A 25,066-nucleotide genomic window follows, 5' to 3' on the forward strand; every position below is an offset into this window, starting at 1 on the left:
CCTTAGCTCTTACAGCATGTCTGTGTGTAACCAAAATGAACCTCTGGCTGCTAGTCAGAGGCAACTGTTGGCAGTGATAAAACAGTGGTAGAGAATAGTTTTAGACTGTAAAATATACAAAATGAAACATCAGACTGAATTCTTACTAAAACTTTGATGCTGTTGAGCATTGTGGATAGTTGCTGCTTCACAGGTGTTTTCCACTGGGTTAACATTACGTACAGCATCCGAGTTAAGGCCCTGATTTAGCAAAGCATTTGTGCATATGCTTAAATCTGCCCTTATTCAGCTAAGCACTGATGCAAATACCTAAGTGCCTTGTGATACACAGCCAAATCTGAACTGGAGCCTATACATGTAAGTTACGTAGCTGGTACAACTGCTCTCTTAATGTTTTTTCCTGGTAGCACAGCTGCTCTCCTGGATTAACTATTTAATTAATCTTCATTTAAAAGGTCCTGAGAACAGTTCTATAATACTAACAAATGTACATAAATACCAGAACTAAAAAAAGTCAAACACATGGCTCAAAGCAAAACAAATATTGCTCAGAATACTTGTTTAGATTAAGATTAACAGCTGTAAACTGTGCATTCTAGTAGCAAATAAAAACCTGTTGGCCTAGGAAAAAAACCAAAACATTTGAAGTCTACAGGGTTGGCAGCACTAGTATTACTTTACAATGTGGAGTAAGGATAACAAATATCAGTGTAACATTGCGAAATGATCCACCTAACCTAAGCTTATGTAAACAAGTAGGCTTTGACAATGTTTATACATCTAGGTGTGATCCTGCACTTGGACCTGGAGACCAAGACCCAAGAAGGTAGAAGGGTGCTGTTCCAACGCAGTTCCGGCTGCAGGAGAGAGGCTCAAGGGTGTGATTCTGCAAACCTGTACTGGCATTACTAGTTCTACGCCTGGGAGCATCTCACTGAAGGATTCAGTTCGCCAGGACTATACTTATGCAAGTAAGGATTATTCACAAACATAAGGCATTGCAGGACTTGGCCCTAAAATTTCTATTTTCAGCAGAGAATCCCTTTAGCCATACACAAGTTCATATTTTAACATACCAAAAACAATCTAAAATAAGGGTCAGTGTCACTATGTTATGCTCAGTAACACAGTTAAGATTCTGCATATTGGCTTCAGATACTGCAAAACATTTTTTGCATTAAAATCAAACCAACTATGAATCTTTCTCATAAAAATTAAATTAACTGTGAAAGTTAAAAATGAACAGGCTGCATTTTCAAGGTTAAAAGGAAACATTAACAGAAATGAGCAACTCCCATTGTAATGGTTTTCCAGTGCCTTCCCTTCTGACCAGTGAACGCTCTGAGATTGCAGTTGTTGGCAGCCTCCAATCTTGACTTGCATCCTCTATAGCATGGCTACTGCCGCTCTCCTTCCACCCGCTTTTTACGAACTAGACCGATAAAACAAGAAAAGAACAGTTAGAATGGCTTTCCTGAGAACCTAAGGACTTTTCTCACTGACACACTCCCTTGTTAGTAACATAAGAAGAAAAGAGCTTCTAAAAAATACTCAGCAGGATTATGTCCATAAATGCCATAATTAACAGATCTTGATGCTAAATAAAACAATTGTATTTAAACTGTACTTTTCTATATCTCAGGCTGTAGAATTTCACCAAATGTTCATATCAATACATTTTCTATAAAAATCAGATTCTGAGCTAAAGGTTTTAGATGATGAATTCACCACTTCCAGTGCCTCCTCCCAATGGCTCAATTTAGACTTTTGTTACAGTTTTATTGTTCTTTTCAAAGCCACTGTGTTCCAACTAAGTTGATGCTAGTCTGCTCTAGTCTGCATGACAGTATTCTGGATTATTTAAGCGTTAGGCATCAAAAATTAATAACTTTTCTAATTGCACAAGTGTCTACTATTGGTAAGCAACAATCATACCCTCTTAGAAAATAATCTGAAGTACTCCTAAGTACTGATATCAGTGAGTACTGGCAACAAGGAAAACATCATATTGGACCTTTCAGTATCTGTTTAAACTTCACATGCTCGGATCACATCAGTCATCAGATAGTACGTTAATTAATTCTGGATTTTCACTAGAAACAAAATAGGTTGAAGTTGCCATTTAGCAAAGCAGAGAGCAAGCTTTGTGTTATGGGCAGGATTATTTTGACAAGCAGTCCCATGTGAATTTTTACAGCACTTAGGATACACTACAGTTGGTATAGAGCAGGTCTAGTTGGGCAGCATTTGCTACTCCATACCATAATAAAAATGCATTGAGTCTTCTCTGATTTTGCCAGATAAGATTAGTAAGGTTCTCCTGTTCATGTGATACAAAATTTGGTGTTACATTGAACTGTCATGTCCTGTTTCTGATACTGAACTGCTGAAGTACAAAACAAAAGAAGCAAAACTGGATGAATGAAGGCTTTTCACTACCGCAAGTCAATAACAATGATATATTACTACAAACATCCTGTTATTTTACTATCAGAAGGTTTATTTCATAGTGCTTTCTTGGCAAACAGACTGCATTATTCCAAAGCCTACAGTGTAGCATCAGTCATTTGTGTCTACTTTCAGTGTTTTGTCGCTTCATTTATTTTATTTTATTGATTTTTTTAAGGTATTCTGTCCTACTAAATCTTGAACAAAACCATACAATACAAAACAAGGAAAACGAAGATTAGGTACAGGATATATGTCTAATGGCAATTGGTTAAATAGTGGAAAAAAGTCTTTCTCTCTTTGGTGGATGTTTTAAATACATTCTGGGACACTAATAGTTTCAAGAACAATAGTATATCATGGGAATACTTAACTACTGCTAAAAATTAAAACTGAAAAAAAAAAATTAAAAGTATGCGTGAAAGAAGTAGGTTCTGGCTCAACTTTTATCTTAGCTCTCACAGAGAGAAGCCCAAGCTGAAGCCAGAGAAGGCATCATGGTTTGACACTCCACTTTGTTATTAATCAATTCTACTTCACAGAGGTTTGGGGGTTTTTTTATTCTTACTGTAAACTACTCCTGCCTAGTCATCTCCTCCCTGTTCTGTGTATTGAGCACACAGGGTAGAGCATGTCACACTCAAGTAAAACTTGCAAAGCTTTATTGTCTTTGCCTGTACTTGGTCACGCAGGCAGAAAAGTCTTTTTTGTTTCCTTGGTTGGGCAGTCTTGGTCTGTCATGGGCAGGGCAAAGAAGTGAGGACTTCTGGTTCACTGAACAAACAGGATTGATTTGGCCCTCTAATTACTGGCCAGAACAGCTGACAGAGCAGCTGGAAAGCCAGGGTGCTCCATGGAAAAGGCTGAAGTAACTTCCTTTCCCAGAACAAGTGGGAAAAGAAGAATAGTGGCTCCTAATCACCTTGCTGTTGCAAATCTTTGCTGTTGTCTACTCGAGAGTCCATGGAACTGTGCATCACCCCTCACACATAGCAGATTGAATGTTGTAGAGTTAAAATTCAATCTTATGTACAGACAGGAAGAGTTGTGTCTAGGAAGGTCAGAGCTTGGCTCACATAAACAAATGATGAGTAGATTTAGTAGCATCTTACCCAGATCGTTGTTTTTAGTGATAGCTGCTGCTACCCTGGTTCTTGGACCTTGCTTTGTGAACTGGTATCCAAACTTGAGAATCTTGGAGTTCTCCTCCAGCATCTTGGCAATCTCCATCTCTACAGCTGTCCCCAGCTGTTGCCTCTGTTGGTGATGTGGTGAAATGTCCCCAAAAGAAAAGAAAATATTTGGGTTTGTATGAAAGAGAAGTAAGTGGTTATATTTCAGTCCTGTGCTGCAAACTACAAAGAGAATTCTGTCCCTAGAGATTTTGCTCTGGGTTTTATATTTGCCTTTGACCAGTTTTATTTAGAAGTTTTCCACTGTTCTGTTGCACAGGCAATGGGACATGAGCTGCAGAATGACTGAGCCATGGACGCTGTCCTGACTTTGCCAGAGCCCTCTAGGAGAACCCTCTGGGAATCCATATAGAAGGGAAACAAAAGTGGACTCACTCAATGCTCTCTCTTTACCTGGTTGTCAATTTTAATCTCTGTCAGGGAATCATTCTCTTTCAGTGCATCAATTAGTGCCAAAATACCCGTCCCAGTGATGAAGTTGGATTCTACATTCAGACTCTTCAGTGTTTTGTTCACTTTCAACATATCTGCAAATGCCTGAGGGGTCAGAAAGAGGGAATATGAGATAATGTCTTGAGAGTTTCAGGGAATAACAGAGAATCTGCAAAACATGGCTTAGTACCTACAAAGAAATAAAACACAAATAGGCTTAGAAGAACATAGAGGTAGATCAGAAGAGATTACACTTCTACTTTGCATAGTCACAGGGAAATTCTGCAAGGGAAAATGAAGAATGCATCCTAAAGCAGACATAGACCTACTTAAAAAATGTTGATTTTTTTTTTTCAAAACACTGTTTAAACTTACAATAGCTACAGGGTCATTGCTTCGAGTAGCTGCGAGGCTGAATGTCTTCACATGCGTGTTGCTTTCCAAAGCTTTTGCAAATTCTTTCAGTGTTGGAATAGGAATATTCTGCATTAAGAAGATAAATCCAGTAATTAGGAAAGCCAGTCACATTGCTAGACACTGATTTTAATTATTGTCAAACTGATTGATTAATCGCCACAGCCTACACAATTTAAGCATCCTCAATGCTTTTAAGAGTATCTCAGAATGGACAAAGCATCCTCTGCCTCTAGTGGCCTTCAGAGACCCATGGAGGCCTGCCCTAGGATGCGATGTCAGCACTGCCTTTAACTGGGTCAGGCCAACGCAAGCATGTGACCAATCTCTGAGCTACTTTCCTATTTTGCTGCTGGTTGTTCAGTATCCGTGTGCACGTTTGGGCTAATTGAATTTGGCCAGTGATGATTATATAGTGCCCATGAGATATCTTGTTTTACAATCTGCTAAGAAAGGCAGCCGGAGGGAGTCACCCCTTGGACATCTAATTCAATATCAGGCATTGATGGCCTTGGAGCCTCTACAACAGTTCCCTCCACACCCCTTGCCTGTGTGTCCTGCTTTTCCTGAACAGTAGAGACAGACAGAATTTTAAGAGAAAAGGCAAGGCCTTTGGAAATATTTGAATAAACCCTCCTGTGATGACATAAGTGAAACCACAGCATCTACCTTTATGTTGTTGAGATTAATTTCTATGAGACTAGGATCATTTGCTTTTATCCTTTGTAAACTTCCTTCCACATTGGTCGGATTAGGTGGCTCCTCAAAGATGGGCTTGACCTTTTCACCTTTCACCACATCTGCAACACAAGATCTCATGAAATGTTGATGTGAGGAACAGGCATCATCAGTAACAGTCTGGCTTTTCAATTCCCATTTAGGTTCGTTCTGTAGCATTCAAGAAAGGGTTTATATGAACCACAAAACTTGGAAATAGGAGACTTAGCCCCGTTATCCCTGCCACACCCTTTGCACCTTCTGTGCACCCAGAAGCATGTCACTGGAGGCTGCAGTCATAGTGGCTGGGCAGTATCCTCACGGGCAAATTCCTCCTTTCTGTACAGAAGTCCCAGTACAATTAATTCGAGCCAAAGCAGCTTTAAAGACTATTGTATAGGATGTAATATACTGCAAGGGCTGCTTTGTTCTTTGTCTAACACCTGTAAAGGAAGGTGTGCTCAGAACTTGCTCATTACATTAGTGAGAAAAGGTCCCTGCACCTATGTACAGACTTTGCGAACATAAAGGAGCACGATCAGGAGGCCCCTCAGTTTCCTTCTTTAGGCTGATGCTATCAGCTTTCCTATAAATTCAATTAGGTCTTGTAAAATGCAACATCTGCGCTTTCTAAATAATAAAGCTATCAAAGCACGAAAAGCAAGTCCGTCTGCCAGCACCAAGATTTATGAAGTCTTTGAGTATTCGTGCTCCAGAGAGACACAATTTTTAATGTTGGCAGCTATGAGCCATAAATATTCTTAGAGATGCATAAAAATCATAGCTTAGAACACAATTAGTATTTCTAATTCTCACGCACATAGTTGTGGAGATTAATTTATAAGCCCTGACCACCCAAGCCACTAGAGGCAAGAAAGGAATACGTTACTGACCACAAGCATGTTTAAACCCTTTTATTTCATGTTGCAGACAGTGAGTTATTTTGAAGGCTTGTGCTTGTCTCAATGCACTACGCATTTCTGTTCAGTGCAATGGGTAAAGTTCATGCCGTATCATGGGCCAAAAGAAAAATATTTTTTAATACTCATACTCTTAGTAGAGATGAAGTCATACATAAACCTTGAGCTGGTTTTCACTCTGCTCCCTTTTACCCCAAACTTTTTTTTTTTTTTTACTTATTCCCTGAGAGACCTCACATATGCCTGAATAGCACTCCAGCCTTCCTAGGGAGTAGGAAATTGAAAACTACTGGTAAAATGCATACAGAGAATTCACACTATCTTGAAGGCAAGGTTGGAAAGTAAACAAAAAACAGCAAAGCATTTTTTGTGCTTGTGGCAACAGCCTGCCAAGCTGGGAGCTAGGGAAAGACTTGCACCCTGTCCTCAGGTTAGACATCACAGTATACTCAGTCTAGAGTTAGCAGTATTTTTCACTTTCTACTTCTTGCTGCTTCCCATGAGTTTTATCTTGTTTCTTTAATAATGGTGCTGTTTTGTGACATCGACGGGCAACTTCCGAGATGTCTCTGTCTTTTACTGAAGGATTTCACTTGGCTAAGGAAAGGTATTGCTCTTGGACCAAAGTGATGTGACGGTGATTTTCTGGTTCTTAACTCTGTGATTGGAGCATAGTTTAGCTGACTCACATAGCTGATATTTTGACTCAGTACAATAAAAATAATCTGAAATCTATGTGGATTAGTAATGCATGCAGTTGCCTGTTATGAGATAGATGGCAGCTTGCACAGGGCCCCACTGGGGAGGCTTGCAGAGCAGTCTTAATCCTGAGAAAAATGAAGTGACACAGTGGCCTGTCTACTTTCCCACTTCCCCTTTAGTAAAGAAGGATGGAAAGGAAAGTCCTTGGTAAAGATAGCTGCTGTTCTCATGGCCTTACGAGAAGAAAACACTTTTTGAGTACTGCTTCCCTAGAAAAGAGCATTCCACAATTTTGTCTTAAAAAGCAAAGTTTAGCCCACTTGACATCCCAGAGCTTGGAGGTGATGAGCTCTGGATCGAGGCTTGGCAGCTCTCAAGAAAAACTTGGAATTCAGACATACCCATTTCTCCCCCCATCCAGCCTCCTGTCGGTTGTTGGGCTAAGATCTGATTCACCAACGGTCTGTTTATTTCGTGCAAACATTTCTGGATTTGTTTTTAGTAACTACAGCTGTTTCTGCTGGGAGACTTCCTGAACGATTACACTTCCCATGTACCTAAGGAGCTGCGTAACAGCCAGCAGTTAAACACGCTGCCACAGGACTAACATGGAGGTAGTAGATCAGAGAGAGCAGCCAGGGCAGGAGCACATCCATGCAGTCTTTGCCTTCCTGTGAATGCAGCTTGACGTGGCTCTCGTCAGACACGTGACTCTGCCGGGGATTCTGCCACATTCGAGCCCCGTGGCTACAAGTCATTCTTGCGTAAACATAGGTACTCGAGGCAAGATGGCCTGACCTGGGACGTGGCCACCTCTCAGCTACAGCTCTCTGTTTTCTGTCCGCTGCCTAAACTGAAGTGGAATAAAAGTATGTATGTCTTGGCTTCTTAAATACTCCCATCCTTTCAACCACCTCTGCAGAGCCAGATATTGCTCTCTAGGAAAACACAGCTCCTTAGGAATGATCTATTTGCATAGTACTGTTGTCATTATAGATAATGAATATTAAGATTCTATTTACTTTAAAGAGCTCCCCCTCGTGATTAATTTGATCAATCAAGGTAAGGCCCAGTTACATTACATTAAATTAGACCAATACACCCAACCTATAGGTGTACAAGTCCCTAAAGATGACATATAGCCCACAAGAGAAATCTGCTTGCTTACTTCTTAGGGTGGTAAGGCCCAGTTACATTACACTAAATTAGACCAATACACCCAACCTATAGGTGTACAAGTCCCTAAAGATGACATATAGCCCACAAGAGAAATCTGCTTGCTTACTTCTTAGGGTGGTAAGGCCCAGTTACATTACACTAAATTAGACCAATACACCCAACCTATAGGTGTACAAGTCCCTAAAGATGACATATAGCCCACAAGAGAAATCTGCTTGCTTACTTCTTAGGGTGGTAAGGCCCAGTTACATTACACTAAATTAGACCAATACACCCAACCTATAGGTGTACAAGTCCCTAAAGATGACATATAGCCCACAAGAGAAATCTGCTTGCTTACTTCTTAGGGTTCCTTTTCCATCTTTACTGCGGGCTCCTCCTTCATCAAATTTTGGGTTGTTGACCATGTTGTGCACTCCAAGAACAGCTAAAAAGTGTAAATACCAGCAACAGGATACAATGTTAATAGCAGGAACAAAGACTGAAGAAAAGTATCTGCTACAAATTCTAGTTTAGTTCCCCAAACAAAAAACCCTTTGTAAAACATTAACTTTCTGAGTCGTGCTTGCTTGCAGGGAGAGTCTTCAGGGGTCTAAACACTGGAGATACAGACATTTTTAATACAGGTTTTTGAGCAACTGAATCAATGTAGTATGCATATCACAGAAATGCCAGCTGGAAGGAACCACTGCGGGTCATCTTGTCCAGCCTCCCCCTCAAGCAGGAGTGTTGCCAACATTAACCAGGTCAGCCGTGGCTTTGTCTAGCTGAATCCTGAGAACATCCAGGGATGGAAATCCCACAATCTCTTTGGGTAACTTGTTTCAATGCTACACTTCTAATCATTTTTTTTTCCCTAATATACAACCTGAACCTGTTATTGCTCTTTGTTGTATTTGGCATATCTGAGAATTTGGCTCTACGTGTGGTTAGCTTAATAAACTGGCATTCACACTGGGCTTTCTTATAGAAGCACATGGATGCTAATGTGCTTGGAAAAAAAAAAATATATATGTTCCAGGACCTTAAAATAAATAGTGAGCACATAAACTATTATGAGAGAAATGATAAGAGAAACCAAAACTCCACAAAAGAAGCTGCAAAGTTATCTTTTGTGCAAATGAACTTCCATAGTGTCAGAGATTAAATTGTGCTGTGTTTGCTGTTACTTCTCCCATAAATTATCTAACTGAACTTTATTCTATAGGATCATGCATTAAATAAAAGTTATTAATTTGATGTAGATTTTTACTGTTATCATCAGTTTTTTCTTATAGAAAATACTCTGTTCTGTAAGCAAATGACTCTTCAGTTGCTGTTACAGACTACTTTCAGAACTCTGGGCAGTAGGTGTGCTACCTTTTTTTTTTTTTTAATTAGACTTCAATACCTACAAATTCTGTCATGAATAGCTGCATACTGACCAGAGCTGAGCAAGACTTGGAACTTCATTCCATGAACTTCAGACTTCCTGAGAAGTGCCAGCTGCATTATAATCCTGTGATTCCTCTGATACCCCACATTTCAGTCAGAGCCAAGACTAATGCGTCCAGCAGTGGGTGGTGTAGCCAAGAATTACAGAAGATAATGGCAAGATCACTTCCTTTAATAGGACAATATAGTAGCTACAGAAGTTTTGAGTTTAATGTTGATCTAACCCAGATTTAGATTAATCTATGCTGAAATATTTAATTTAGATTTTCCTAATGAAAACAAAAAAGTTGTCAATGGAGTCACAATTCTCCCACCAAAACTTTTGTATTACTAGGGCCCAAAAAGGTAGACCGTGGACCTCAGAGAGCCCAGGGAAATACAGGATCCACTCTAAAGTGGGAGGACAAGGCATATGTCGCCAGTGGTTCCATAGGAAGGTCTCAACAACTAGGTTGAGCAGGTTTTTACGATGACCCATTGACATTAATCTCACCAGCCCTGGATAGTTCACTTCTTCCCAAATCAGGGATTCAGATGATGATCTAGCAAAAACATATGACATACCCATGATACTAACTGCTTGAAAATCACAGGTGGCTCAAGAACTATAGATTGGCCTTCGTTATACTGAAGGTTCAAATGTTATTTATGCAAGTGGATACACTTCAGAATTATTTCCTTTGTGCACACTCTAGAACATGAGGTTATACTCTGGATTAAAGGAAAAGAATTAAAAGTGGTGAAGACACCCAGGTCTAATCAGCTGGCAACCAATTTTCTGATTCAAAGGGTTAGAGTCCAAATTTCCTCATTGATGCAGGATCTTCATGCATTGCATCCTCTAACAAGTTCATCCTGCCATTTGGGATGTCAGAGTTGAGAGGAGGTAGCAATAGTATGCTACAGTGTGGGTGTAGTAAGATCCATGGTCTCCGCTACAATGCAAACACCCCAGCCTGCAGTCTACTGTCTACCCTTCCTTTCCCCAAATCATGTTAGCTGGTTCATCTTCTCCCCTTCCCTGACACATCAATTATAAGCAGATGAGAGAAGTCTAAAATGCAGCAGCTATTGAGTCATGCTTGAAGTCCTCATGGGCAACGCGTGGCCCACGGGTTGGCCACCGGTCCGTATAGTGAAACAGCGGGTACTTCAGAGATGATCACGAGACACTCCTGGTGGCAGGTCTAGGCAGAGAAGAACTGGACGTATAGGGGGATCACACCTATATATTATCTAACCTGCAAGGTCGTAGAGCTCAGTATCTGAAGCGCTAGCCAGGGCTTCTTCTAGTTCTGGATCCAGGGTCACTTTCTCTTCTGTACGGGTTTCTACAGGCTTTTCTTTAGGGATAAATATTTTTCCTAAGAGAAGAAAAAAGCCAGAGTGAGTAATGAATTATTGGAACAACTCCTCTGCCTCCTGGCAGTGGGAGAATAGGTCTGTGACAGTGGAACTGCTTGGAAATATTATCAAGTGCATGTTTTCCTCTTTCTTACTTGATGCTGTGCTCCACACCAGGATCTTACTAAGAGTCTAAAAATAAAAGGTGCAGACTTCTGCTCTGTGTTGGTGATTGTTAATATGGAAGCAAATTTCCTAAAATAAATCCCCAGGAGCAGTCACAGCTGGGATTTTTCTGAAGTTCCTGTGGCCTTAAATAGGCAGAATCAGGTCTACGCAAAAAGCTTGCAGAAATTTCATCCTTATATTTACATGAGGCACCAGAAGCAGTTAAAACCATCCTACTGCAAGAACGTTTCAGTTTACCAAATTCCATACAAGAGCCTGAATGCTCAGCAAACCTGTTCTCTTCCAGTAATTCAGTTTAATTTCCAGCCTTTCCATCAGTATTTTCCCCTCTGTGTCTCCTGATGATCATTCACATAAATAGCCTTTTCCTGATCATCTGTGCAGGCCTGAACTGAACTGAACCACATGTTCCCCAAGAAAGACTCCTGACCTATTTGTCTCTCTTTGTACGCTGCTGTTACATTGGGGTTAGCAGGTGTGTGTTTCCATGCGATATTCCCCCAAGAGTGAGATCATCGGCTTTTCTGCTGAAATGAGAAAACTGTAGGATAAATCCAGAAACAACACAAGACGTCTGACTACGCCTTTAGCCTGTTGTTACAGTTAACCCCAGTCGTGTGACGATGTAACTGCAAATGCCTGGAGTGAGGCCCTTTAAATCAGAGCTAGGGCTGCACTTCAGTCACCAGCGCTGCTGGGGCCTTCCTCCCAGTCAACGCTTTCCTGTACCAAACCCATACAGTCACTAAGGCACGAGATGATGCCACATGCAACAGACGGTGTCCTTGCTCTGATAATTCTGTGAATTCCCATGTTCTACTGTCCGCTGCAGAGTGGTTCCCCTCACCTTGTCCCTAACAACTACTTCTCAAGTAGGCTTTAGTTAATCCCATCGTAATGAAGCTGTGATGACCTTTGGATGCAGGTGGCTTTGGCCCACTGTCAACTTTAAATTGTCTTTTTGTGCAGCTTTGTACACTCTAGATGTAATGCTTGAAGCATATCCTGTGGCTTTCTAAAATGTCTCTAAAATAGCTAAATTTTTACTGTATTAGTGATCTTATTTTGTTACCATTAATAAATGCAGTTCTGATATTTAGTGTTGAGTTACAGATGCTTTGCCTCTGGTTTTTCAACACTGACATCCTTCTGTGGCTTAATTTTTCCCCATTATAGTCCAAAGTATCATTTTCATGTAGATAACACCCTATTCATTTATCTTTTTCATCCAACTTCATCTACAGCAATTTCTATACTGTCAGCTTCCATGACTGAGGTCACTGAATAAGCTCAGAAAAAAATTTTAATGGAAATTTCTGAAACTCTGGCAAGGTTTATTGACGCAGGATTTGAATTATTTACCCTAGAGATATTTGTACCAAGGCTAAATAATTTCTGAGTACAATACTGGACAGAAGGTTATGTAGAAAGACAAAGTCGTATCATATTATGATTCATTTTTCATGCGATATTTTAAGTAAGCCATTTTTTAAGAAGAGGCTTCTAGAAGATAAAAGCCTTTGTGGGCCAAAGGTAAGAATAATTTTAACTTTCCACATGCACTGGGTGATATGAATCAGACACAGCCATCCAAGCAACATCAAACAAAAGTCAAGAGGAAATCTGGGGTGAGAAATACTCTGTGAAGATAGATTAGTCATGCTCTCCAGATTTCATAGCAGCACAGGTGCTAGGATTTCAGGCTCTCTCTGTACTACCACCTAATCTGAAGTGTTGGATAGCAGCTTCCAGACACCACTGACCAAGACTTAACTTGATGCCAGCTTGACTGGTAAGGATAACACATAAGGAAAAAAATTCATGACTCTGTTGGAAGCTAGAAGACCAAAATTAATCAGAATGTCTGAGTTAAAAAATCAATAGTGAGGCGTACTGTCCGTAAAATATTTTCCTTTCAGATCACTGGTGGCTCCATATGAGTTTCAAGTAATCAGCAGGTCGTTTGAGATCTTGAGGGAATCCTACGTATCTTTATCCTGACTGATAATACTATCCCCTAACAGCTATACTCCACAGAGCCATAGCTTGCATGAAACACCTCCATCAGGCAATAAGTGGTTCTTCACAGACCCAAACCCCAGCCACACCGTTACCAAATACTGACGGAAGTCTGTACTGTCACACATAACATTGTAAGGGGACACAGGACCTCGAGTCCTGTGTAAACTGGACACGATATGTATTACAGTTGGTCCTTCTCTATGGAGGTTGGATGTGGGTAGGCCAAGTATCTCGTGTAGCAAGAAATACAGGGGTAATGGAAACCAGCACAGGCTCGTACTTTTTCTGTGCAGTTCACATATACATGAATACAATTTTTAAGCATTTGTTTCAGGCATATGTAATTCTTGGATGGCAGCCCAAATCTTTTTAAATGCGTATATGACTCCCAATGATAGTTTCATTTAAAGAATTCTTGGCAAATGTTTTAGAAAAAAATTCTATTACTGGTTATATGAAATATTTGAAGGGGAAAGGTCATGTCAAAGATGGTAATATATATCTTTCATATATGTGGGCCTTGCTGGCATCCAGTGGCGTTTTAAAAATATTCTTTTTTCTACTATCTAGATAAGAACATTCTTTTGCATTATCCTCCTGTGAAGAAATCCTGTAGCATAACAGACGTTAAAAGAGCTTATGCATTTAGCACGTTATTAGGAATTCATTACCTATCCACCAACAGCAAAACTGTGTGTCTGTGTTTATAGATGGCTGTCAACCCGTTTTCCTTCATTATTTTAAGGACAGAGTTTAAAGATTCAGGAGGTCCCTCCTAGTCCTACATCCATACATTGTAAATTCATTAAACGGTGCCGTCATGGAATTCACTGACAAAATAAAATACGGATTGTGGCTTGCTTGTTTCAATGGTCCAGCTTAAATTTAAAATTTATTATTTGGAAGAAGCCTTGGAAGAACAGTGACGTTTTATTATTTTAAAATGAGATTTATGAAGAAAGGCTGCTGCTCTTAGAGCTCTTTATATTCACCCTGTATTTTAGAAGGTACTTTATTATAACATTCCATGTGGTATAATTAATGTTGGCTGTGTTACATTTTGCCTCCAGAATATGCTAATGTTCTGTGCTAAGTCTTAATGGTAATAGCTTATTCTTCTACCAATGAAAAACACAGTGACAAAAGTTATGTTTATACATATCATATTTGAGCTATATCAGTGTTAACAACACAAAGATAACCACATTTATGTACAAAAATCATATCTTCTTGTGTTTAACTGCAAAACAAAAATTCCAGTAAAAGAAAGTAGTAAGCATTAAAATATCATTTTATTTTTACACATGCATAGAAACCCAAAATGTCTGGAATCCAAAGGGCTTTTTTTCAACATTAAATTTTAAGCGTAAATCAATGCAATTCTCCCCTTCTTTCTGTCAAACTGGGATAAGTGCCTGGAGTGACCTGGATGACAACTGAGGTGGCTTATTATAACCCAGGGGACTTTCTGACTGTGAGTGCAGTGAGTAGAGATTTGTCCTGCCTCAGTCTAACAACAGACCTATTCCTTTTCACACACTGCAAAACTTCTATTCAAATTGAAATATGATATGGTTCGTATTTTACTCCAAAGCGGCTCAGGAAAAAAATCCATTGAAAGCCAAAGAGAAGAAGGATTCAGTAAAAAGGACTACAGAGAGACACAGAAATGCAGAGTGAGATGAGAGGAAGACAAATTCTACAAAAAAAAAGAAATTCACTGGGTACAGTCATAAAACCATAGATGTAATTTTGCCACTTGGTTCCAGCAAGCTCTGATTTCCTGCATTACGCAAATGCTTCCATTAAAGCAATGTCAAAGTAAAGCAAGGACATGAGCCATATCCCTACCTCCATCTCCTTGTACAATAATAGTTAACTACATAACCACATATGCACATCTATAGGAAAATGCATTAATTGAGCAGGGAACTACTTCAAGTGTATTTTCCTGAAGTAAGTTTATTTGTTTATTGTTATATAAGGGAAGGGGGGGAGGAATTTGAATAGCATAGTTGGTAGGATTTTACTAGTGTGTCCAGTCTAAAAAACATTTTGAGGATTTCATCTTCATTTATAGTTTACAGTATTTGGAACATCATTTCTGGTATGTCTTTTCTCTGCCTTCCTTCTTATGCCACTAGACTTTTGTGAATAAATATAAATTGCCACCATTTTTATTTAGCATAAATACTTTGTATTTATTCCCACCTTGTACAAGCCAAAATTGTACAAGCCAAAACTCAACGAAGCACAGAGCAATGGGAAATAAGCCCATTTATACCAGCTGTAAAAATGTCCTTCTATTTAAAATCGGTTTTATTAAGGATAGTTACTTAATTTTATAATACAAATGCCTTTTCTGCCATAATTATAAAACAATAATGTACTTTCTTTTCCTATAAACTGTAGTTCAGATTATTGTACTTTCAAGAAAATATCTGGTTACACTCATTACTTCTTACTTTTCAATGAATCACTGACTACAGTGAGTGCCTGTTTATTCTCAACTACAGAACGCTACATTGACCTTAGAAGTGAAATTCAATAATCTTGGTGCCTTGCATAAATCACAGGCACCTGATTCACTTGTTCCATTTTGCACTATTCTTTTCTTTTGAGGCTTACTTAAACTCCTCCCTACAAATATTCTATGATAATGGAGCTAAATTAGTTCTTACCAGGAATAAATTTGTATTATGAAGAAGAAAACAGGCCAAGTTCAAATAAGTGTCATGCTGAAAGCTAGTAGTAATTAAAATGCAGTATCATAATTGCTGCTGTACCGTTACTCTTGGATTAGTGTCTGCATATTCTATGCCTTAAAAATTATGGTAATGGAATAGGAAGGTTGCAAAGTTAAGCTTTCCAAAGTTATTAAATCTATTGTGTATATACACAAAGAGTGAAGTTAAATTGCACCAGCACCTTTAATCAGCGTGCTGTGATTCTGCTGACTTAGCAATACCCTTTAAAGAATTCTTCTGAAAAGCGTACTTTCTCAAATAAAAATAAACAAAAGCCAACCTACAATCTTTAAAACAGAAGGAAGCCCAGAATTTCATCAGACCCTCACATGGAGTATCACAACAGTTAGGATCCCTGCAGTCCTACAGCAGTGCTCTGGATTACCACCTGGCTTAACCTGCTTCACCAACAGCAGCAGAAAGCTCTTATGTCTGATGTGGAATGGTAGCAGAGGAGGAGGGAGTCAAGCTCTGCCACCGGGCTTCAGGTTCTCAGGGACGTTGAAAGAGGGGACCTCAAAGAACCTTGAAACTTGGGCAGAGCCAGATGCCACACCAGTTACGTTCCTCTCTGACCTCCTTTCTCCCATGTCCATCCTGCATGTCCTTCTCCTCTGGTCCTTTCCTCATTGCCCCCCATGCCTTCCCCATCCCCTGTGTCTCCTGGTTTTGCACATCTTTGAATCCTGACCCTTCCCACCACCTCCTTTCCCTCTGCCCTCTATTCCTTACCACTGCTCTCTTCTACAGCTCCTTTGCCCAGAGCTGCTACATCTAGTCCTTCATCCTGAGTATATTTATACACTTCTCGAAAACCAATCCCTCTAGCTCTCTGCAGCAGCCTCTCTGCTGGCTGTTTACTCTTTTTTCTCCTTTACAGTGCCCTTCCAAAGTGAGGGGAACACTGTCAGAGCAGGAGAGAGTCTTCCTGCCCTGGTTCTGGTGTGGCGGTGGCCTCTCAGATGAGCAATTTCAAAAAGCATCCCGCACAGCCCACGCGCCCTCCAGCCGGCCACGCCAGGTCTCTCCGGGTGCCTCTGTGCTGTCACATGTGCTGTCTGCACATGCAGGCAGAAGCTCTGAGGACATGACTAATACTGCAGGGGGAATATTTGGAGAATGCTATAACAAACTGGATGTACAAACAAGTACAATATTTTGAAGATGCCAAATTCATTTCCCTGGGGATTGCAAAGGACATACATTTCAAGTCCCCCCTTCAAAGCATGGAGGCACTGCAGCTCATAAAAGAACAGCTGGAAAAATTTACTTTAGATGGCTAAAACAATGTGTTTTCTCCTAATCTTGTTCTTGGAAACAGCTGAGTCCTTTTTGCTGACACTTTCCAAAAATTCAGCCTGAGGCAGACTCTCAGCATGGGAAATTTCAGTGTGAACTGTGTGAGTTTGGCAAAGTCATGAGCAACTAAAACAGGGTCTTACAAAAGCAAGCAGTGAAAGGCACTGGCTAGAGGCATTACTGTCAGCAACTGCAGCACTTTCAATGCTTTAAAAGACAAACACCGGTTCTAAATTTAAGCCTTGAAGAACAGGAAGAAGGTGGCAAAAATTTAAACAAACCCTTTCAGCACTGGGGGTGAAAAGACTGCCTTTGTCAATCCAAGAAAGATACCGTGTCTCTAAACTAAACGCTAACGTTCTTATATAGAGTCCATTAGAGAAACTGGAATTGGAGCTCATTAGCATCTACTCTAATACTTTGACCTTCTGAAAATGACTGTCGTTATTACTAGTGCTGCTTATTGATACTCTGCTTGGCACAGCACAACATGCAAGATAGATGGTCTCTGCCAGAGCAACTGAAAACAGGGGTTTGGCCAAAAGTTCTCTGGTTTAATCATCCTTATTTTCTTCCTTTTCCCTTTTATCAGTTGGCTAAAAATGTTAGCATTTAATCACATACAAGCGTGTTCCCCTTCCCTTTCCAGCCACAAATAATAATAGCCCAATCCACTGGAGTTTTTCCATGACTTTGACGAGAACTGGATTGGATCCAAAACGAAATGGTTTGGCAAGGAACGGAAGACCTCGTAGAAAACAGGGATAGTGGCGAAGGGTTGAAACAGCAATTAAAAATGGCATGGCCAACTTTTCATATCTAATGATATTTCACAACAACAGAACTTTTTTCAATTATGTTTCATTAGTATCATGTAGTTAAGAGAACCACTGCAACAAAGCAGAAACAGAAATGTTGTTAATAGTTTATGTTTGTATTACAGTAGTACTCAGATCTTAACTGAGATCAGATGTACACACCACATTCAGTAAGAGAAAACATGCAGCATTGACATTGCTCTTTAACATTTTGTGCCTTCACTGCCCCTTACTTTCTCCACCTTTTCTTTTTATTCCTGGAACTGTCACGAACTTGGAAATGATACAGAAAAGGCTTCACAGTGATCCAAGTGTGATAACCAGCTGTTCCAGCTATATGCGTTAAGAGCAGTGGGTCAGTCTCAGTAACTTCTGTAGTTCATCAGGTTCTATGTAAGGATTTCTAGAATATCTATCCTAAGTAGGAACCAATCCAAAAATACATAAACTAAACACCTACACACTGCCAACCGCCACGGCTACAATTATCGGCCCTAATTCCCTATACCTCCATTGCTCATTAACAACGAACCCTCTGTGGGCAAGGCTGATTGACAGCTGTGTTGCACAACAGCTCCTGAAAGCCACCAGATCGCTTGCGTACCACACTGGGAGCAAACACTCACCATGGGGACATTCAAATGATGCACCCGCCCCTGACTTGTGGTGGGGAGGATGTGGGGCAAAGCGGTCTGAAAAAATTGCTTGGTGGCCAGTCTGGGTGTGCGCCTGTCAGGCTGTGACTGTTCTGGCCCTGGTTCCGCGCAAAACTTGGGTTTTCGTTGAAATTTGAGAGCTATCCCATACAGGCTTATGACCTTCTTTTTGTACAGCAATTAATGTAGTATGTTAACAAGCTAAAAGAGGGCCAAAACCCTAATGCGTGCCATACGTTTCATTGTTTTTGCCAAACATTTCCAACCTCTCAAAACCACCATTACAATCAAAAACAAGGCAATTCCCTGCACGACCAGCCCCCTACCTTGAGCTCATATTTAACACTTCCTTTGTTTTAACCACTCTGAATATCCCTGCCAGCTCTGGAATTTGTTTTGCCTTGTTTTCTCGCACAATCAAAACCTGATGGTTGTGCTCAGCATATAGAGACCTACGTAGGCAACTGAATTTTGTCCTTCAGCAGCTGTTTGGTATTGCTTTTTGGTCAAGAACTCTCCCATAAAACATTCACATGAAAAAAGAGAGGCAGAGACACTAGATAAACAATAATGATGTATCACAGACTATTCTGGAAGGAGGATATTTTAAATGCCACCCTCTTTTCGGCTCATCACTGAATTTTCAAGTCAGTATCAGCTTTGCGTCATAAATACAGGAACTGGTAGAAATGTCACTTAACATCTGGTAGAAGCCTCCCACTTCCTAAATTTGAAAAAAATAAATACTTTCCCAGTGGCAGAAAAATATCAAAGCACAAACAGTGACAAAAGCTTAAACAACACTTGACATATTCTAATCCTACTGACTACACAAATATTCTCAGGAGGTAAATAGTGCCAAATGGTACATTGACATCAACACCTCCCATTTCTAATTACACACAACTGGATACCTTTTGGAGCTGCTTCAGAACTTGATTTTTAACTAGCAGAATTAGTGTAAAATTAATTGGGGACTATTAACAGTATGGCTACATTATAGTGCTGCTATAATGGAAATAAATCATTTAACAGGCATCTATATAATACAATAATATAAATATTTACCAATCTGTAAATATACCTTAGAGACCATCAACATGCAGAAAGTGAAGAATAAGCTTTCCTCAAGAAATATTCTTCTTTAGTTTCTTTTGAGGACACATTTTAGAAATGTAAATTATTTATCCTGAACTAATTGCTAAGCTTTGGAAGAATACTAATTATTCTCTAATTAAAGTGACTTTACATCTAGCATGTAGTATCATATCTTGGAAATGTCTTTGCAGGATTGCTTTATTTCCTTGCACAGAAAATATCTTAGTATAAATGAAAATGAAGTCATTAATATTTTAATACAGTCATTCTGTTATTATCTCTTCAGTTGAGTCTGTCAAAATAAGTAATGCCACAGTTACAAGCACGGATTCTAAGATCCAGAGCCAGCCACGCATGGCCTTTATGTGACATTCATCATGTTTCACCAGATGCACCCAATTAGCAGAATTATCATACAATTCAGAGGAAGATTTCAGTACACTTGGCAGATGGAAATCTCAATCATATGTTTTATAAGGCTCAGATTCTGCTGAAGTCTTTGCGGTGCGGAGCAAGGGGGAAGGAGAATGAGAACAGGAGACGGAGAAGCCCAGTGCTTGAAGTCTGGTCGTCTTTCTGCAGGATGCCTCCTGACAAGTCGGGGGCAGAGAGAGATGCAAGTACCAATATGGGATGAAGCTCAAAATAAACAGATTCTTTCTCAAAGCCAGTTCCCTTAAAGCAGCACAAAAATGACACTGTGCTGTGCATCCAGTTCTCAGTTGTCAAAGTACTGGACCTCATCAGGTGTACAGATCTCAGATTAATTGTTATTTCTACTATTAACAAAGAAACAAAGGGTATTTTCATGGTATTTGGCCTTTGACTTCAAAGACAATTTAGTAGAATTCTTTGTGTTTAGATTATAATTGTAAAATGACTGCAGAAATTGCAGAACATGTGGTTGTTTTCATTTGACTTTATCTGCTAAAGCCAAAACTGAAGATTTTGTCAGGAACTGGTGTTGCACAAGGAACAGAAGAAATTAAGGGAATAATTCCCTTAAGCCTAAAATGCTGTCGTAACTTTGTAATTGTGATGATAATTCTTAAAATTGTAATTTTGAAGGAAATTATCACAGTGAATCAAAAAAACCCCGAAGAATAGCTTTAAATGCTAGCATGGCTGAATTCACTCTGTGCTGAGGGAAGTGACATGTGATTATTTGCGTTTTAAAGCAGCGGTATTTCCACATCAGAGACACCAGGAATTAATAAGCAGCACTAATAAGCACTTTAAGGGCATCTGGGAGTAAATGTAGGAATAATACTGCTTTAGCCTCATCAAAAGAAAACTGAAATAGAATAAACAAACCAGTGCATACAATAACATTGTCACGGACAATACAGGGATCAGTTTTGTACAGATCAAGGGCTGATCCTATGGGTATATGCAATCCCATGCACTGCTGGTTTTTTGTGTACTTAGGTTTCAGGCATGTTTGGAGATCTCAGGCATGACTACAGTGCAAAACGCAGTCTCAGCCCTAAGTCAGTAAATATCAGTAAGGTGAGACCTGACTGAAGGTGTTGGTATAAATATGCAGAGACCTGCAAGCGGTAACTTGTACTGGTAACACTGTGGTGTGTAGGAGATGGGAAAAGGAAAACAACTGATAGTAAATCCATAATACAATAAACTGTTTTCTTTTCTGTACAGTATGCGCTTGATCACTCCTGCTACCGGCAGGATCACTGCAGTGTCACTGCGTTTCAGTGGGCTGTGTCAACCCTGTGAATAGCATTGAGCGTGAGATATGATGGAGGAAAAGGTAGGTTAAAGAATATGCTGCATGATAAAATAACACATCAATCAGATCGAGCTGAAAACTGTCTTGTTTGTCTAAAACCATTGTTTCAAAGAATGAGAACACAAAGTAATGACTAACAATTCTTGGCCTGCAAATAATATTTTATATCTTTGATAATGATGCATAAAGTAAAAAATGTTGCACTTGACTTCCCTGAAATATCTGCTTTCCCTTAAGCAGGTCCCATTGAAATAATGGCAAATTCATCAGATGGTCAAAAATGGACCTAGACATAATAAGTTCCTTCTTGAATGAAGAGATGGCCTAAGGTAGGCATTTTTTATCCATTTGTATAAATGAGGAAAAGGAGATAATGGTGCTAAAGGAACATTGCTCGCTTAAAAATATGACTGTTCCTGCCCTAAGGGTATCCTACCAACGTTTGAATGATTAGAATTAGGGTTTCCTGTTTTTCCCTTTTTTTCCTGTAGCTGTAGGACAAGGGGAAGCAGAGAAACTGTCTGCATGAATAGCATTGCCAGATGTGCTAGTAAACAAGTGGAAAAATACTTATTTTTTTAAGTGTATTCCCTAAGCTATTACTTACAGCAATTATAAGCAATACATTTCCTCCTGAACAGCTCCCCCACTACCATACCTTTGCATGGGCCTAATGCTTCATGTGGGAATAGTGCCGGTGTGGTTAGCGAGGCCACCTTTCTCCATCCTTGACTGCAAATAGAGGCATTTGCTGACCTGGGAGCTGCTGATGGAGCCCTTTGCTGGACTGGCATTCTGTGTTCCCATACCCACCAACGGGCCTGATTAAACATGCAGTTACAACTCCAGAGTAGCAAGGCAGACCACTACGCAGCAGCCAAAACCACCACTTCACCTCCTGCTACAACAGCTCTAGATCTGACTCCTGAGCTTTACCCTGCACACTAACAGCCTCCACCTCTTCTGTCCCAGCATGTTTCACAAAAAGGCCAGGCAGCAATGGATGCCTGCGCTCAGGCAGTCCGCTACTCAACACCCACCCAAAGACGGACGGTACCTTTCTTTTCCCCTGTAAATGGTACAAAGTCTTCTCTGTCTTTGTGCTCAAGCGCTTGCTTCTCCAAGTACGAGAGCAGGCGTTCTCTGTCAAAAGGGCCTGTGGCAGGTTTAGTGGTCTGGTCCTTTTGCCGAAATCCTGCCGGAAGCAAGGCGTTCTGTGAAAGAGAGGGAGGCATCTAAAGGAGATGACTCAATTTCATATAGTTTTCCAAACTTCATTTCAATGGTTTTTTTTAAGTTAAACCAGTCTTTGCATGTTACTTCACATAATGCTCTTTGGTGACAGCAGTAACACATTACCTAAATGTAACCACTAAAACCAGTATATCTTCCAGGCTTCTTGATTGTACCACCTATTAATATTTTTATTAACTGTATTTGCAATCACAGCACCAAAGAACTGAGCAAGATCAGAGCCCTTTGTGTTACACATATTATAACCAAAGAGTCTGCAGTCCAGGTAAATATACCAGGATAAGTTTTATATACATTTTCTTCTCTTCATTTACTCTTTTTCCTCCCCATTTTTCTCCCTTTCATTTTTTCAAAAATTCCTTTCATTCTAATGCAGATGTCTCTTGGACTCCAGAAATGAATGGCATGCACAGAAAGTAACTGGTGAATTATGTGGACTTCAGCTATTTAGAGTATGCAGGAAGCAAGCAGATGAAGCCTCACTTTAAACATGTAGCTGTGTGACCACGTGATTGCAGCTGCATCCCATAATATAGGAAGATGCATAAGGGTCCCACATTTCAGCCCAGGAAATCCCAGAAAGGAATACAGGTACTTGGACTTTGCACTGCATGTGCAGTAAAGCCAGCATGTTGAAGATGCCCCAGAGTACTGCAGAAACACTTGATCGCTGGCCAGAACATGCACAGTAAATCTGACCCACGGTAAATATCCAGTGAATCCTGAGCATATCCAGTGAACTCAAGTCACTAGACATTTTATCTGTGCATGCACAAACATGCCCAGAGTGCTCCAAATTCGCTGCACATACGTAGCTTGACTACAAATGCACTGTGGCTTTGTTGTTGTTGTTGAATGTTGTGTATCTCCATTTGAGATGCCAGATACTTGAAAATAGCAGAAAATGCACTGTAGGAGTGGTAGTAGTGAGGGAAGTGGCAACATGGAGGGAAGAGAACAGTAAAGCCCACCCTTAATTTCCAGGTAAATTTGTGCTACAGAACCAGAAGCTATAAATCTATTGTGTTTTTTCCAATTTATTTTGTCTCCAGAGTGAATGGATTTTATCTGCCAGTTTACCTGCCAGTTTTCAAATTCCTACATCAGTTTGGAAGGCTTTGGGGTAGCTACAGTCAGAATTCCCAGCCAGCACACTTATGACTGTAACCTCATTATTGCAAGACTGAGTGGTTCCCAGGCCAGGGATCGTTAAATTTTTTGTGAGAGTGTCTTCAAATATCCAAATTATCCTTGCTCTCTAGAAAATGACAGTTGTGCAGCTGAATCGTGTTTTTCTTAATCATGGCTAAATATATTCTCTTCAGCTAAAAATCTCTGTGCTGAATGACACAGTCGACAGATTTCAGAAGTTCAAAAGATCTGATATTCACAAGCACACATTATGTTTGTTTGTTTATTGCTGTGCTGAGAAATAGCAGCCATAAAAAGCTTCTCTTTGTGCTCCAGTGTACAAACATGATTAAAGATTTAGATTGCAGACAAGCTTGTGTCTAAATAGACAACGGATAGAGAAAGGGCACACTTCTAGAAAAGCAAGTAGCACCTCACAGCAGGAATAAAACCAAAATGTCCCTAGCTGAGCTGCTCATCCTTTAGGATACACTGCCTCTACCGTAACAGAATACAAATCAAAAAAGGCGCCGTATGTGGCATTTGTAATAGACAGCTTCTGAACTATGACCCCCCCCGGTCCCCATTACTAACCTCGGGATCCAGGTCATCAAGAACATGCTCTAGCTGTTTCAGTTCATCCTCCGAGAGCTTGCTGAGTATTTCATCTTCATTGATATTCTTGTATTTCTCCAACTCTTTTCGGAAGGGCAGAGACATGGCTCCTGCTGCGCTGCTTTACTGATGCTGCTCTTCAAGATTTCCACCATCCAGGAGTACTGAGCTTCTTGCGGCTTCACTCACTGTTAACAATAAAGCATTACGAGTATCTCCATTTAGCTGATATAGTCCTAAAGAGCCTGCATGCTGAGAGTCACATTTACACTTTATTAATGAAAACAAAGCAGCGAGATGTCCTGGCTCAGCGGACGGGGTGTGGGAAGCGCTGGGGCCGCCTGTGCAGCAGTAGCCAAGGAATAGCAAGGAAGGGTACAGCACACTTGGGAATCTCATGGGTGCAGGGGCAAAGAAAAGCTTTGAGACATAGGTAAACATTGGGAACTTATCCTTTTCCATAGAGATAAATCTGTTTTATTTAATTCGCTTAGAAACAGCAGTATCTGCTTGTTCTTTTGGCTAAATGAAGAGGAAAGTTGTATAGTCACAGAAAATAGTCCAATGCTGACAAACAAGAGACAAAATGTTATGCCTTGAGGTATTCTACCTTATGCCAGCATTGCTGACAGCTGAAAGCTTACCCACATCGTCTTGGCTGGCTTTTTGGTACATTCTGGTTACCTAAGCAGCTTTAAAGTCTG

The 25,066-nt window shown here is 40.1% G+C and overlaps 1 protein-coding gene across 3 annotated transcripts; it reads right to left on the minus strand.

The window, feature by feature from the left end:
• Positions 1-1,397: 1,397 nt before the first annotated feature.
• LOC104035114 (tropomodulin-2) lies at positions 1,398-24,467 on the minus strand. Of its 3 annotated transcripts, XM_075713689.1 has the most exons (11): positions 24,342-24,467; positions 22,420-22,576; positions 10,681-10,803; positions 8,790-8,813; positions 7,143-7,167; positions 6,527-6,549; positions 5,157-5,287; positions 4,449-4,556; positions 4,035-4,178; positions 3,561-3,705; positions 1,398-1,432 (listed from the first exon to the last, which is right to left on the minus strand). In XM_075713689.1, exons 1-11 carry the CDS (start codon positions 24,465-24,467, stop codon positions 1,398-1,400), a joined length of 1,041 nt encoding a protein of 346 aa, XP_075569804.1. The 3 variants fall into 3 exon arrangements, with proteins under 3 accessions (XP_075569804.1, XP_009486580.1, XP_009486589.1); XM_009488305.2 differs by lacking the exons at positions 6,527-6,549; positions 7,143-7,167; positions 8,790-8,813 and adding an exon at positions 8,346-8,432; XM_009488314.2 differs by lacking the exons at positions 4,449-4,556; positions 6,527-6,549; positions 7,143-7,167; positions 8,790-8,813 and adding an exon at positions 8,346-8,432.
• Between the last annotated feature and the right edge of the window lie 599 nt (positions 24,468-25,066).

This window comes from Pelecanus crispus, chromosome 7 (assembly GCF_030463565.1).
Source record: "Pelecanus crispus isolate bPelCri1 chromosome 7, bPelCri1.pri, whole genome shotgun sequence".
Classification (NCBI taxonomy): Eukaryota; Metazoa; Chordata; class Aves; order Pelecaniformes; family Pelecanidae; genus Pelecanus; species Pelecanus crispus.

Coding starts and splice junctions, on each gene's coding strand:
- LOC104035114 (XM_009488305.2), bottom strand. CDS start 24,467: ATGTCTCTGCCCTTCCGAAAAGAGTTGGAGAAATACAAGAATATCAAT. Junction 3,706..4,034: donor AGATTAAAATTGACAACCAG/GTAAAGAGAGAG, acceptor CATCACCAACAG/AGGCAACAGCTGGGGACAGC. Junction 1,433..3,560: donor CACTAAAAACAACGATCTGG/GTAAGATGCTAC, acceptor TTATCGGTCTAG/TTCGTAAAAAGCGGGTGGAA.